Raw genomic sequence first — 15547 nt, forward strand, 5'->3', positions numbered from 1 at the left:
GAAGGGCAGTAATGTAACAGATTTTCAGGAGCTACAATTTGATTGCATGGGAGCACCTGTCTAGTCTATGTTTGCAGAGCTGCGCCAGCACTTGGTTGATAGTAAGCTAACTGACCCCAGGAAGCATGCTATGGAGGCGGACCCCTGAGTGAGTACCAGGGTCCACAAGAAAGGGTTTGGGGGAGACTCAGCCACAGATAGGTATGGTCCCCAGCAGAAAAGTGGGGGGGAGTGTAACGCACAGGAGTACTCTAAAGGGCCCCAATCTAATACACAGGGTAAAGGTTCCCATCCCCCAGGACATAAGAAACAAGGGGTCTCTTCAGGAAAGTCTGCTGAGACCAGTCCCCGCAAGTGTTTTGCATGTGACCAGGTGGGTAACTTGAAGGGGGACACCAAGTGTCCCAAGAGGGCACAGCCACCCACTGCTGGGCAGACCAAGGTGTTGGCGAGTGTAGCGCTTGGGGAGGAGGGTTACCCACAGGATGGTGGGGATCCTGCAGAAATTACCCTCGTCTCACTAGGGGACAGTGAGATGGTTCCAGGCAACCAGGTGCCCCCTAACACAAAAAAATATAGCACCTGGGTGACCATAAATGGAAAAAGGGTAGAGGCTCTCAGAGATACTGGAGCCAGTGTGACCTCAGGCCACCGTCACCTGGTCTCTGAAGAGCAGGTAGGCCCTGGGGCACTCCACCAAGTAGTTGCTGTGGACAACTCGGAGCATCAGTGTGTGGTGGCGCAGATTCCCTTTGAATGGGGGGGTCAGGTCAGGTCCCTCGAAACAGAAAGTTTTGGACGCGAGCCACAGATGACGCTTCCTGCTACTCCTTGGCTCATTGATACCCGACACACACCCGTGTCTTTCCCTTGCCATCCCCATATTACGTGGATTGGACGTGAGCCAGGGGATTTAATTTGTTACACCAACCCAAATCGTTCACTTTTTCACACACACCCGTGTGCACATCAGTGGCTCTTTGTGAATCTTAATATCGCTGTGACCAGATCGCTTCATAGACTGATCACGTTCCCACACACCCTGCGGTACAGACCTGCCAGGTTGGAATTAACACCGGCATCTAGATTACGCCGCCTTGCTTTCAGAATCAAAGCCCTGAAGAAGTCGTGGGAGTATCCTTCTAGATGAAGCACGTGTTGGCCTGTTGTTTTGTGCTGATTGCTTTTTAATGTGAATGAAATTAAAAAGAACAAGAAACAACTCTCCTGCGAACTTTATTGACATTGAACTTTCTCGTGGACTTACGTTATAATGATCTTTTTCTGAAATACACCATTATTTGAGTGCCCAGGATTTAGGAGTACTAGGTTGTTGTAGGTTTTCCCTGCACGCACATAGGGGTCTCCCCTACCTGGCTAGCACCATATTCACTTGAACTTTACTTCACACATACGCAAATATAGCACCACTTCTTACTCACTGAAAACCCTCCCTTTTGACTATTCGCACATGGTAAGGTTGATAGATTGTGACCGAGTCACCGTAAGGTTGATGCGGTGTATGCAGACCTTTTCGGTCTGTCTGCTCTTATAATGTCATAGCCTGGTGGGATTAGAATGTCAAGAATTGGTGCAGAGTCTTTCTTTAGCAATGTTTTAGTTGTAAGGCGTAGGTCAATGTCAGCTGCATGTTCCAGGTCGATCTGCAATTTAGGAGTATGCATTTCAGGTGGGGTTTGGGGATCGGGGAGGTTTTCTCTGTGATGGGTACTGGTTTGATGTTGGCCTTGTTTGTCTCTCTGGTGTTTGGTCTCTGTTCTCTGTGTGGGTTCGAGATAATTGTTGAGATGGGATTGAGGCTATGTGACAGGTCATGGTGTACACTGTTGTATGTATGGAAAATGGCTTGGATATCATTGTCAGATAGAGAGATCTTCGTGCTGGCTGGTCTCGAGGAGGTGTTGTGTAAGGGAATAGATCACCAACTAGTGCGCTGGGATGTCTGGGAGATGTAAGAATTTAATGGCTGGTCTAAATGGTGTATGAATATATTATGAAGGATCGGCCTGTTACTCGCAGGTGTATCTGAGGACCCCCTGTTGTGGGTTAGTTTAGTAGTGATGCTTGTTAGCTTCTGTAGATCAGATTTTAGTTATTGTAGTACCTGCGTAATTTCCCCTAGTCTAGACTCAATCTCGGCTCAGTAACAGGAGGATTGAGTTTGGGGCATGGTGTACTGAGGAGTGTGTTTTCTTGAGTCTCGATGTGAAGAATGGGAGGGGGAGAGGAATGTTTGGAGGGGGATTTAGGTTTATACTCTTGCCATTTGTATTAGGAGGATGTAGTGGATACACTTTTGTCAGTGTGTCTCCCTAAGACCCTGTTGGAATTGATGAGAGCGCATGTGCTGAAGTCGGTAAGGGGGGGGGGGAAATGTCTCTACATTGCCTGTCATAGTGGCTACAATGGTATAGTGTGGTCTAATACTGAACTTTGTTTCCAACAACTTTAGTCTGCTGACCCACTTGCATGTGTGCTGCCTTTGACATTGTAAGTCGCAAGTACTGCTTGTTGAATTACTACATGAGTATAATAAGTAAGGTGCTCATCCTGTTTGGCCTACTAATGTCAGCAGACAAAAATTGAAAACTACCTCTCTTGCTGAGTCTACCGTCTGCAAAGTGGGCCATATGACTCCAGCCTTGCTACATGCACTTTAATCTTTACTTTGAACAGCTTGGTGACCTGCATAATTTATTTGATTTCATATCACCAGTATGTGAACATTTAGCCCCCATTTAAGAGTTTGGCAGACTGGATTGTTGCATAAACTAAGTCTTTGGCTCAGCTCTGCAAGGTTTGATTTCACACCCACTGGTGACAAAAGTGAACTTAGTTCAATATATCTGTCCTGAATGTGAAAAGCAGGTTATTGTAGCCCCGCAGAAACCCACCCAATCCATAAATGAGGTGGTGTCAATGCTTTTGAGTAACTAACAGGGGCCAGTGGTAATCTAAACATGTGCTCATTAATGATTTACACACTCAAGATCACTAGAAACGGAATATGTATTTCAACAAATTTATTTAAATAGAGTTATTTTAAAATGCAAAGATGTAGAGCACAAAATATTTGCAACATCGCTGAAGATAATAAAAAACAGCTTAGCTTTTCGGTAACTGTGAAAACAGGGAAAATTGTAACATCACAATTTATAACCCTTTCATCATCACTGTGCTTTCTGTAAGCGGTATGTTAGGTTGCCAGAGTAAAGTACTCTGTGCTCTGAGGGAGTCCCTACCTGCCAAATTTAGAGTTGTCTGCAGGCCCACTGGACATCTCTTTAATTGGCATGAGCCTCTGTCATAATGTTTCTTTAGAATGCATTGAATGTTTGACAGACTTCACACTTAACATGAGGGAGTCTTACGTCACGTTTTCAATGTCACTATGAGAGTTTTCTCTCATGCCTAGGGGTATTTTACAGTTTCCACTTCTACCTACTACCAGGTTTTACCTGGCGTTGACGGACATTGAAAATTTGACATTTGTATGCCCACTTCAAATAGGGCTGGCGGACAAATGGCAAAACCTCTTACTCGGTCAGGAATTTGAGGTGTATATCGAGGACGGAGTAGACGTGTTGAAGCTCTGCTGTTTTGGCAGAGAGGTTACTCCTTACACTTTGCAATGGGGTACCCCATCTGCCAAACTCTAAACCTAGACCTTAGTGAAGTGGTTCCCAATCTGTGCGCCACGGCACCCCAGTGCGCCGTCAAAACTAGTCGGGGCGTGTGAACAGATGCGCACGAATCACACAGTTTGAGAACCACTGGTAGGTGAACACTCCTGTGATGTCGGATATCTCTAGCACTGAAAGAGTTACAGCTGTTGCTGTCACTGGGCACACATGAACATTTCAGCAGCGTCGAATCCTAGCCTCAGAAAATGCTGCAACTTTGCAACTATTAAACGTGGGGCTTTTTCTGCCTGGTTACGGAAATTACTCCTACGCAGCCTCGTCGGTTTCGAAGAGACAGATACCATGGACACGAGGAATCCTAAAGTTGCAAATGCCTTTTTGAACTATTTTCTCACAAGCGGCTATCTCCACTTTCACTTATGATTATCTTTATTTGTAGCAGTGTGCAGTGAGACAGGATAACTTCAGTAAAATATGAGGATGGTGTACGCAGACTGGTAGAAACTTAAAACTGAGTGATGTCTTCTAGCATTTCGATTTTCAGGTTTGCTGCAGAAAGCAGATAGTTTTTATTAATTTGTCTTATTAATGAGCATGATCTACTGAGGGTGTGTAATTGTTAAAGAGACATGAAATACTGAATGTCATATTTTGTTATATAGATGTGCGCTCTACAATCCCTTCTGCCCAAGATGTATGTTTCGAAAACACCAACACATCTATTGAAATGGGCTCATCTAAGCACATGGATTTTGTCAAGTCATTTCGGAGTTGTTGAAAAACTATTGAATGATGGGCTGCCACTATAATACTCAAATCGTGTTTATTACAGCCTGGTGCCACTGTTGTGCACAAACAGTGCTTTATTTGAATCGAACGCCAGATGGATGCAGTGATGTCTTGAGCGTCAAGTGCAACTGGCTGCATGTTAAATCAGAACACATATCTCCTGCTGCAGGCCAATTTACCCACTTATACCTGCAGAGGAAATGAATACGAAAGTTTAAAGTAACAATTAATATTATGAAATATGATGCCCCTTATCTAACCGGACACAGTTCCAACGCACCAAACGACTGCAGCTCATGGTAATGGAGTTTATTACAAGTCAGTCAGAAGGTTTGCAGGGCATCGTGAATAAGGACACACTAGTTAGGAGAATGTATGAATTTCTACAGCTGTGGAACTTATTGGTGCTGATATTCAGTAAAAAGCTACAGTACTGTGCAGTAGGAGGTAGTAGTGTCCAAAATGGAAAGGTCAGCAACATTCAAAGGAAACACATTTGATAGTATAAAATGAGTAAATACGCGTGGTAAATAGACACAACAGTAGTATATGGTGGGTGCTCAAGAAACTCAAAGTACCTACTACCAAAAGGTACTATATTGGTGCACATAAATGTGCAACCAGAAATAATGCTTAAGAGGTGAAGTTCTGATTACAGCACACCAAAAATTGTATAACTTATTTCAGTCTTTATGTGCGTATTGCACAAGTAAGAGATTAGAACGTAGTCACTAGTAATTTTAACGGAACAACATAAGATTCACACAGTATAAGGGTAAACAAAAATCCAGTGGGGAGTCAAGAATAGGTCCTCTTCAGATAGCGTTAGTTTGGCTATTCTTCTTTATTCAAAAGTTCATAAAAAACAGTTTTTTCCAGCATACAAATCGCCTGGCGATTTGTATGCTGGAAAAACCTGTTTTTTGTTTACCCTTATACTGTGTGAATCTTATGTTGTTCCGTTAAAATTACTGGTGACTACGTTCTAATCTCTTACTTGTGCAATACGCACATAAAGACTGAAATAAGTTATACCATTTTTGGTGTGCTGTAATCAGAACCTCACCTCTTAAGCAGTACTGTGCAGTACACTACATAGGATCTGAACTTCTTAGTAAAAGATACACAATCATTTGATGACTTGCTTAGTAAGGAGTAGAAAGAAACACAATGAATATTAATATTATGGTTATATTTTGATCATGCTCCTATACCAGTGTATTGCTATGTCTTACACATGTATCTGCATGAGTCCGTTTTGAGGTGAACACACAGAGCTGGTGATTTTACTGTTCACAATTTGTGAATGTTTGATCTAAACCAGAAATGTCCAGGCCAAAATTACTTCAATCGTTAAACAGGACTGATTTCTTACATAGCACAGGCACAGATTCACTGTCACATATCTGCCTTCCAAGAATGAGCCTTTCCATGACAATAACAAAGCGCACACTTTGCACATGGTAAAATAGGAAAGGCTGTTTCTTGATCATGGGCTATTGATTGTGGTAGTAATCACACTGGGTTTACCATTTCAGTGCTTTAATTGTTTAAAAAAATGTGCGAAAAATATGCAGGGTGAGAGGGAAAGGGGGTACTCCTTGGCATCAGGTGGCACTACTATGCTTTTAAAACGTGTATTGGCAACATATCCACGAATATTGTGTAATGCCCTAAAAAGAAATGTCATGTTTTACCCTGTAACATTTGTATAGATTCCCTGCTGCCGGTAATGAAACAGAAGGCACAGGTTAAACTAAATAATTTTGCAAATCTGGACACCACATTACCTTGGTTGGACAGAACGGTGCTGTCTAAGCAAAAATAGATTGTCATCTTACTATGAAAAAAACCCAAAGAGTGCTAGTGGTGACAGAGCCTTGAGCTGCGCAGAGACCTCAGCAGTAAAGGAAAGAGTGAGTAGGTCTCCTAATCTTGACTCGTGCACGGAAAGGTTTACTGAAGAAAGTTGCTAGTCTCTGTTAATGTCACACAGTTATCTCAGAAAACCTACCACGAGGTCAGCACTGCAGAAGTCACCAGGCCGATGTTCTTCTTTTCACTTCTCTTCATCCCCTGATTACACATTTGTTTACCTTACAATTCACGTCAGCGGTCTGTGTTTGACCACAACACCAGTAAGCTTCCATACCTAAAGTAGCCATGTGACATAACATTTTCTCATTTATTACATCTCCTTCCTAATCACTGTACATTCCAGCACCTGTTGTCAGGCTTACATCACACTCCCTGAAAAAAATTTACATGATGGGGAGCCGCGGCCAACCACCAATTATGTCAAGGGAGCCATGGGTCGAAAAAGTTTGGGAACCACTGCCTTAGTCTAAAAGACTTCTTAGTAGTTGGCATGTAATATTTCACTCTCACCATGTCTGGAACCTTTTCCCATCCTCCATCCTCCAATCTCCCTTTTCCATCCTATCTAGATTCCATTGTTACTCCTAAAACTAATCCTCTAGGCATAAATAATCAAGACAGGCAAGACCATCCAACTCAAGCTCTTACTTTTTAAAAGTATAAAAGGCTACACTCTTGACCAGTACTTTAAGACTGTGTGACAGTGAAAAGAGATTATGGGAATGTTGTTTCCTTTATGATACCAAAGTGCATATTGGTAACTTCAAGACTACATGCAGGCTGTCTTTCTCGTCTTACGCAGCTCTCACGTTTGCAACATCACCCAGTTTTCTTTCCCCCTATACCGGCATATGTCACACACTTATACCCAATGATCTAGTAGAAAATTGTCATTTGTCAGGGATCGGGCAGGGGGTCTGTTTCTGTCATAATAGCATAGCACAGAGACATGTCTTAGGGTAGGCCAGGTTTTAAAAGATGTGTCTCTCCCTTCCACAATCTTTCTCTGGCTATACCCAGAGAATTTGGAACTTCCTCTCCTTGAGCTGTGGGAATCGTCTTACTATCAAATAGTAAAAAGTGACCCGAAACGCCCTCTGTGTAAAAATTGTCTCTTATCTGTGCCCTCTTAAAGACTTATCTTTTGCCTTACATCTTGGTACTCCGCTGCTGATGTTCCACTTTCTGAAATGTTATTCTATGTATTATACGGTTCAGTTGTAAGTTAAGACATATCCTCATTTGGAGCCCACAAATTTGAGAAAATGTATATACACCCCTCTTTTCTACTGCATGTAACTGTTACCTGTTGACTTTAGAAACACTCTGTTACCCTTTGATGCCTGGATTGCGCTAAAGAAAACTACAACTAAATCAGGGAATTATAAAAGTGCAGAGACTCATAGCTATATACTATTGAATTTTGCTCTTTGTGTTTTTTTCAAGGAGAATCTAAGTACCTTTGCTCAATCTGTGGACAGCCTTTTCATAGAGCTTCAGGACTCAGTAAACATGTGAAAAAACACCAACCCAAGCCGGATACTCGCAGGTTTCAGTGTACTCAGTAAGTCAGTAAACAACGTGAAATTAAGAATTTTTAAAATTGTTTTTGGTTACCTTGTGGCCATGATGTATGCCTATATACTACTTATTTCTGTTTCCAGGTCTTGTGAAGCTATCTTACTTTAAGGCAAGAATGAATGATCTTTACAAGTTGAGAAAGTTATGAGACCTGGGGCTGATGAACATGATAAGCAAGCTTTTTCACTCTGCAATATATTTAGCAGATCACCTCCTGCACAACAAAAAGGCCACTGTATATACAACAAAAGTTTGTCGTTTCCACTCACCCACTCCCAGTTCTTGACCTTTTCTTATACTTGAGGCGAATTTCTTATAGTTTATTATCTGAATCTCAAAGTGTTTTTTTACAGAAGCAACGGAGACCCTTCGAGATCTCCTGGGGGTGGTCTTGTATTTTTCACAGGACCTTTACTGGGAGATTTGTTTTTCTCTTATAGTCTCTGTCCACTTTTGTGTAATTGCCTGTTTGTCGATAAGTATTACTTCCACTGGAGGTAATCTTCAGAAGCTTTGGTTGTCTAACAGTTCTCTCCAAGGAGCATAAAAATCCTAACAACGGAGCACACTGCAATGTGGAAGAAAGACCTAATGGCACAAGTCCTTATGCTTTTGTGTCCCTTTTATCCCACCGTAAAAGATTTTTCTGCTTCCAAGGTATTAAAGACCATTGCGTGTGACAGAATCAAATGTTCCTGCAACCTGCTTTTTACCAGGCATGATGGTGATGATTGGAGCTTATTCTAAGGTGAAACATGCCACAATTTTCATGTGAGTTGATGAAGCACCAATGATAAGCCAGCCATGTGCACTGAATTTGGCTCAGGAGCTCACATATGTGGAGTTACAAATTCCTTATAGTTTTGATTGTAATCAGTGGGCTCATACTGTTGTACAAAATGTAGAGTTGCCAACCCAGTTTGAAAATGTTTAAAACATCTTCAAGCTAGCTCCAGTGCATCTCAGACTTTAAAAAAATGTGTTTATTGATTTTCAATTGACATACATCCCTCCCAACTTCGCCACTCGTTGACATTCCACAATTCACATGATATACATATGCTGTGGACACATCTATTCAAAGGTATAGAAATAAAAAATATTGCATCTACAAGGTACACACCCTGCAACCTGTAAGTAATAGCAGACCCATGTTTGCAGCCATGGGGTTCCCCAGAGCCATGAGAGAGCATGTTATGCAATTGATTGCGTGGTAGTTGTGTCGGGGTCAGGTGAATTTATTCCATCTGCATCTGTCTGTCTAAGGTGAGAACAAATGGTTCCCACTTATTTTAGGTTGTGTAGCTAGGGGTATCGGAACCCAATATGTTGTCATGTGTTCCTAGCAGTATGATATGTCGGCAATCCAGGCTTGTTTGGTCGGCATTTGCCGTCTTCCCCAGTGTATCGGCACTGTGTTCAGCTAGCAGTAGCAGCATCACCATGAGGCGACTAGAGCTCATTTTTCACATATTTCAGTAGGCACACCATAGAGACAGGCAGGAGTGGCGGCCCTGCAGTGGTTCTCACTGTTTCGTACACCTTAGCCCAGTACCGAGCTACTTTAGAGCAGGACCATGCAAAGTGTGCGAAGGTGGCTTCCTGGCTGTGGCATCAGATACATTTGGAATCAGTTGTTAGGCTAATTCTATGCAGTTGTGCAGGCGTGCGTTATGTTCTATTCAAGCAATTAAAGTGTATCAGCCGCAAACAATGATAGGGGGATAGTTGTTCAGTTTGAGCGGGCAATAGTGCCAGTGTGCTTCTGATATCTCCAAGTGTAAGTCCCATTCTAAAGCCATTAGGGCTTTTGAGGTATCAATAGTAGAGGCTGTCTGTGTGAGTGTATAAAACCGAGTAATACGTTTGCGCAGTGTGGTAGCTGTATGGACATATTCCTGTGCTGTAAAAATGGGGGGGGGCAGGGAAAGAGTCATGCATTGTGCGGCAGGTGGCTCTGATTTGATAACATAGTAGCATGTCCGAGGACGGGGGCGTGGCTTGGACGCCGACCGGGATGGCTGTGTGAGCGAGCTGCTCCGCGCCTGATCCCGCTATTAATCCTGTGGAACCTGCCTTCGGAGCTCCCAAAGGTGCGATCTGTCGTGTGAGGTGCTGCCTATGCGTAGGGGGGAGCTTGCACCGACAGAAACTCGGAAGCGGAGCGGAGACCCAGCTCCGGAGCCCGAAGAGACCGAGCGGCGGCCTTAGAAAATGGCGGCACAAGGAACCGACTGACCTGCCCACGGAGCTGAATGAGCCCGGTCTGAGCCCGAAATTGAACAGCTGCCTCGCGGAGCGAGCGGACCGGGGTTTGGCGGCGGGAGCAGCCGGAGAAGCGCTGGGGAGGTGCGAAGGATTTTCCAGGCGAGGATTCGGCGGATGGAGTGCCCATCCCCCCCGCTCCCCAACATGGCGGCCGCGTGAATAGCGGTCTGCTCTCGTGCACCGACGCCTTCATTAGGTGGCTACTGGGTCTTCAGGGGAGCCAGCGCGGGGACTGGAGAACACTGCCTATGAGCTCCTGAGTGGCGGCGAGAGTGGACCCGGATCATCGGGGAGCACGGCGGTGGCCGGGAGCTCCTGAGACCGCCGGTGCCGCGCCCTGACCTGGTGGAAGCTGCTTGGCCCCATAGCAAGCGGGGTGCCCCGTGTGGGTGTAACGACCTCGGAGCAGGGATTGGTGCTGAGCCATACGCCGTGCGCGGCGGGGCGGCCCTGAACTGCTGCCGCAGCTGGCTCTGGAGGTCACCCGCCGGCGCTGTCCAGGTTGAGCTGCTAGATCATTGCGGCTGGTCTGCGCTATCCCCGACCCAGAGGCGGAGGTGCTGTGGGCCCACACGACTAACGGCCATACCCACGCGCGGGGGATCAGGGGCCTAGAGGGCACTGAGGGTGCTGAATAAAGTCCGTGAGGAAGTGAATGCTCTTTTGGCTGCGGGACCCGAGCCCCTGCGCTGACAAAGACTGGGCCCGGCTGGAAGACATTGGAGAGCGGGGTGCCCACATCAAGAGGCCCTTTAGGGTGGCCCTGGGACAGCGCCTGCGGAAACGGAGATGGCGGCTATCGGTGGCGCCTCGGATGTGCAGCATGGCCATGATGTTATGACCTCCTCGGCCCAAGATGGCGGAACCCGTCCCCCACCGGATACGTCGGCACAAGAACAAAGGCTGAACCTGCGTCTCGACAGCATACTAGAAGCGATAACCGCGACGAAGGAATCGCTGCACCATGATATAGCGCAGGTTGCAACGGGGCTGGGTCTCCTGAAGGCGGACCATGCCAAGCTTTCAGATAGAGTGAAGGAAAATGAACATCTGCTTTGGGACCTGAAACCGGCGGTGGTGACTGTGGAGCACAAACTAGCTGATGTCCTGGGTCGTTTGGCGACACTGGAACGACGGGTTGAAGATGCTGAAAGTCGCAATCGGATGAATAATGTGAGGGTGGTGGGCCTTCCGGAAAAAATCGAAGGGAACGACGCTGTGACCTACATGGAGAACTGGTTCCGGACGGTGGTGGCACCGGAGGGTCTGTCTCCATTTTTCTCCCTGGAGCGAGCACACAGAGTGCCAGCCCGCCCACCTATGCAGGGCCGGCCACCTAGGCCGATGGTGGTGAAATTGTTGCACTACAAAGATCGCGATCTGTTGATTCAAAGGGCACGCTCACAGGGCCCTTTCCAGGTGGACAATAACAAAGTTACTATCTTCCCGGATTATACACAGGACGTCCAGAAACACAGAGCATCCTTTTTATCAGTTAAAAAGGAACTGAGAGACGAAGGAATTCAATACTCATTGCTTTTCCCCGCCAAATTAAGGGTGATCGTGGATGAGAAAACTCACTTCTTTCAAACTCCGGATGAAGCATGGTCATGGCTTAAACTATACCGGGTGGGAACGGACCGCTCGTACAAAGGCGATAGGGGCAGGCAACAGCCAGGCCCGATACGGAAATCTCAGCGCATTCGCAAACGACATAAACTCGAAAAAGCCATGAGGGATGCTAAACTGGCAGCAGATAAGAAAGGGGCCTTGGCCGCAACAGCGATTATAACGGGATCACAGCCAGAGAAGACATCGGGGGGGTCGGACTCCGAGGAGGTGGGTGAGAAATCCGGAGGAGATGACTCGGACACTGGGAGCGTGAAGGGTCCAGCGGTCACCCCACAGACTTCAGATGAACTGTTTAATGAGTGACGTTTTGGAGAACTGTACGATTCCGGGTTCCATGTTGGGACGGACTCTCCACATATCTGTTGGACTCGCAGGTATGGAGCTGTGACTGTAGTATGGGATCTGGGGCGCGGGGTGGGGGCTCTGCCCATCTTAGGTCGGCGCTCACTCACCCGCTTGTGGCCCTTACGGCCTTCTGTGGTAACGACCACAGATTAGTGTTATGTGTGTTGTGATGACGGTTTGGAACAGGGCTGAAGCTGGGTTATTAGGTCCTGTCCTGGGGAGAGGGGTTTTGGGAGTTTTGCGGGATGTTTTGAAGGGGGGGTACCACTGCTGCGATGTGGGAGCCTACTGTTCATCATTGATACTGTACGGAGACGAATGTAATGGGGACGTTACCTGATTTAAAATGCATTACATGGAATGTCCGTGGTCTTAGAACGATGGTAAGACGTCGTAAGGTCCATGCCTATTTGGTGCGACGGGGTGTCCAGATAGCAATGCTGCAGGAAACCCATCTGACCGAGAAAGAGTGCACTGCACTGCAGAGGAGGTGGCGTGGTCAGGTGTTTGGCACCAAATACTCAGCATTTGCCAGGGGAGTGCTGATATGGATAAGGGCAGGGACACCTTTCCAGGTTATGAACCAGCGGGTGGACCCGGAGGGTAGATATGTGGCAATAGAAGGGAGGTTATATGGTAGGGAGGTGGTTTTATGTAGCATATATGCCCCTAATGCGGATCAGGCCCGCTTTTTTGATTGTTTGACGGGCTCGCTGGCAGGTTTCCTGGCAGGCCCAGTCGTGGTAGGAGGTGACTTTAATTCGATCACCGATGTGCTGCTGGATAGATCGCACCCGCCCCTGATCGACTCCCCAGTATGCAGGCTAGCAGCTCACAGGAAGGACTGGCAGGATGGATGGGGACTGATAGATGTGTGGAGGAAACAACACCCTGAGACTAGGGACTATTCTTTCTTTTCAGCAATACACGCACTGCATGTTAGATTGGACTCGGTGCTATGTAGTGGACCTGTAGCGGCTGCGATAACTCACACGGAATATCTAGCTAGGACCATATCAGATCACAATCCCTTATTAGTGTCAGTGCGGTGGCAGCAGGCGAGATCAGCAGTCCCCACATGGCGGCTGCGGCCTGATACGCTTGAGGACCCGGTGTTTAGTGACACGATTCTACAAGGCATTGAAAACTATTTTGAGTTGAACGAGGGCTCAGCCACCACGAGATCATTAGAATGGGATGCGATGAAAGTGGTGGTGAGAGGTGTGTGCATGGGCAAATTCTCGAATGTAAGAACAACAGTTTTGAATGATCTGACGAAGGCGGAAGAGGTGTTGAGGGGTTTGGAACAGCGGAGACCAGAACAACCAGACTTACAGGTGCGCTTGCTAGAGGCTAAGGAGTTGGTAGCGACTGAAACTGAGAGGCTGCGGTGTTATGATTATAAGTTGTATGCCGTTAAGGTGCATGCGGAGCGGGACAAAGTAGGTACGCTCCTGGCCAAGCTCGCTGACCCGGAGCCTAGGGGATGCCCAATCATGAGTATACGAACGGAACTGGGGGACATAGTGTACTCGCAGCCGGAGGTTCTGGCGCGCTTTCAGTCCTACTACACGAGACTATATGAATGCCAGCTGGAGGCGGAGATCTCAGAGATAGGTGATTTTTTGGAATCGGTCCCGCTACCGGTACTAGATGGCGAGGATGCGAGAGATCTGGGAGGTCCCGTAACGGTTACTGAAATTAAGGTAGCTATCAAACAGATGGCCAGGAATAAAACTCCAGGAGTGGATGGCTTGCCGATTGAGTTCTATGCCAAATTTATTGACCTATTGACACCCAGACTACTGGTGGCGTACTCGGAAGCCGCGGAGCTGGGACGCATGCCTGAAACGATGAGGGAGGCACTAGTGGTGCCACTGCTTAAGCCGGGCAGGGAAGCACTAGATGTCACTTCTTACCGTCCCCTGTCTATGCTGACAGTGGATTAAAAGATCCTGAGCCGTATCTTGGCCACTAGATTACTACCGCACATGACCACTCTGATACACAGGGACCAAGCGGGTTTCATCCCGACCAGGAATACGTCAATGAATATACGCCGCCTGGTTCGGATATTAGATGATTCAGGAGCGTCTCCTCATGGCCCGCGGTATTATCAGTCGACATTGAAAAGGCTTTTGATAGCCTTGAATGGGGATACCTAGATGCAGTGTTGGCGAAACTAGGGGTAGGAGAAGGCTTCAGGAGGTGGACGAGAGGTCTCTACTCATTGGCAACAGCAAGGGTGCGATTGGGGCCGATTATTTCTTCAGCTTACCCTGTATGCAGAGGGACGCGGAAGGGTTGCTCGCTGTCCCCCTTGCTGTTTGCGTTAGCGATGGAACCGCTGGCAGCGCGAGCGAGGTCGGGGGACATGTATGAGGGGATTACGCAGGGAGTAGAGACACATTATATATCACTCTATGCGGATGATCTCTTACTGTACCTAGCGGACACCGAACGAGCTCTGGAGGGAGCGGGAGAGATGCTGGCTGGGTTTGGGCGGTTGTCAGGCCTTAGGGTGAATTGCACCTGTGTTTCCGCTGCCGGCGGGTGCACCGTGCCCCCCACTCGCGGTAGAGGTGAGGTGGGAGCCCTCCTGTTTCACTTACCTGGGAGTGCGCATTTACCATGAGGCCGAGGACCTGCTAGAAGGCAACATTGGACGTTGCGTGCGCGCACTGAAGGGTAGCATGGCCTTTTGGGCCTCCCTCCCTCTATCGGTGATGGGACGAGTAGCGTTGCTGAAGATGGTGGCGCTCCCGCGGCTGCTTTACTATTTCAGGACTCTACCGATTTGGATCCCGCAGCGGGTCTTTAGAGAACTGAGGATGCTAGTCACTGGCTTCCTTTGGGGTCACGGGAGGCGCAGGGTAGCGTTAGATACTCTGACTAGGCCCAAGCTAGAGGGGGGAATAGCGGTCCCTGAATTGTACTACCTGGCTGCACAACTACAGATTTTGACACAACACGTCGCCAGGGAATTCAGAGGGCCAGAGCGCGAACGTGGGCTTGGTATCCAGAGGCATGTCTTATCATACGTAGTCATGCAACAGAAACTGGATATGAGGGCCATCACGATGGAGGAGCGAACGCTTAAACTGTGTTGGCACAGGAGTCTGAAGAGAGCGAAAAAAACCAGACCATATGCACCGGAGATACCGCTGGGGATGCTGACTGCACTACCGCATGGCGGCGATTGGTCCCAGCTATTAGAGTGGGAGGAGCTGGGTGTGCAAATGGTGGGGACCTATACCTGGATGGGGTGTTGGTTCCATTCCAGACGTTGCAGGAGCGGTTTGGGCTACCGGGTGGGTCTTTTCTACTGCACGCGGCAGTGATTGCAGCGATGCAGAAACACTGGAGGGAGGGACTGGCCGAACCGGAGG

General features: G+C 47.3%; 1 protein-coding gene across 1 annotated transcript in view; it reads left to right on the forward strand.

Annotated features, from left to right (window-relative positions):
* ZBTB11 (zinc finger and BTB domain containing 11) overlaps positions 1-15547 on the forward strand; it is a 1715870-nt gene that overhangs the window by 1154202 nt on the left and 546121 nt on the right. Inside the window, exon 8 of the mRNA XM_078657806.1 lies at positions 7779-7896. Within this exon, the coding sequence (XP_078513932.1) occupies positions 7779-7896 (118 nt within the window). The remainder of the gene's footprint in view (positions 1-7778; positions 7897-15547) is intronic.

Source organism: Lissotriton helveticus, chromosome 8 (assembly GCF_964261635.1).
Source record: "Lissotriton helveticus chromosome 8, aLisHel1.1, whole genome shotgun sequence".
NCBI classification, from domain to species: Eukaryota; Metazoa; Chordata; class Amphibia; order Caudata; family Salamandridae; genus Lissotriton; species Lissotriton helveticus.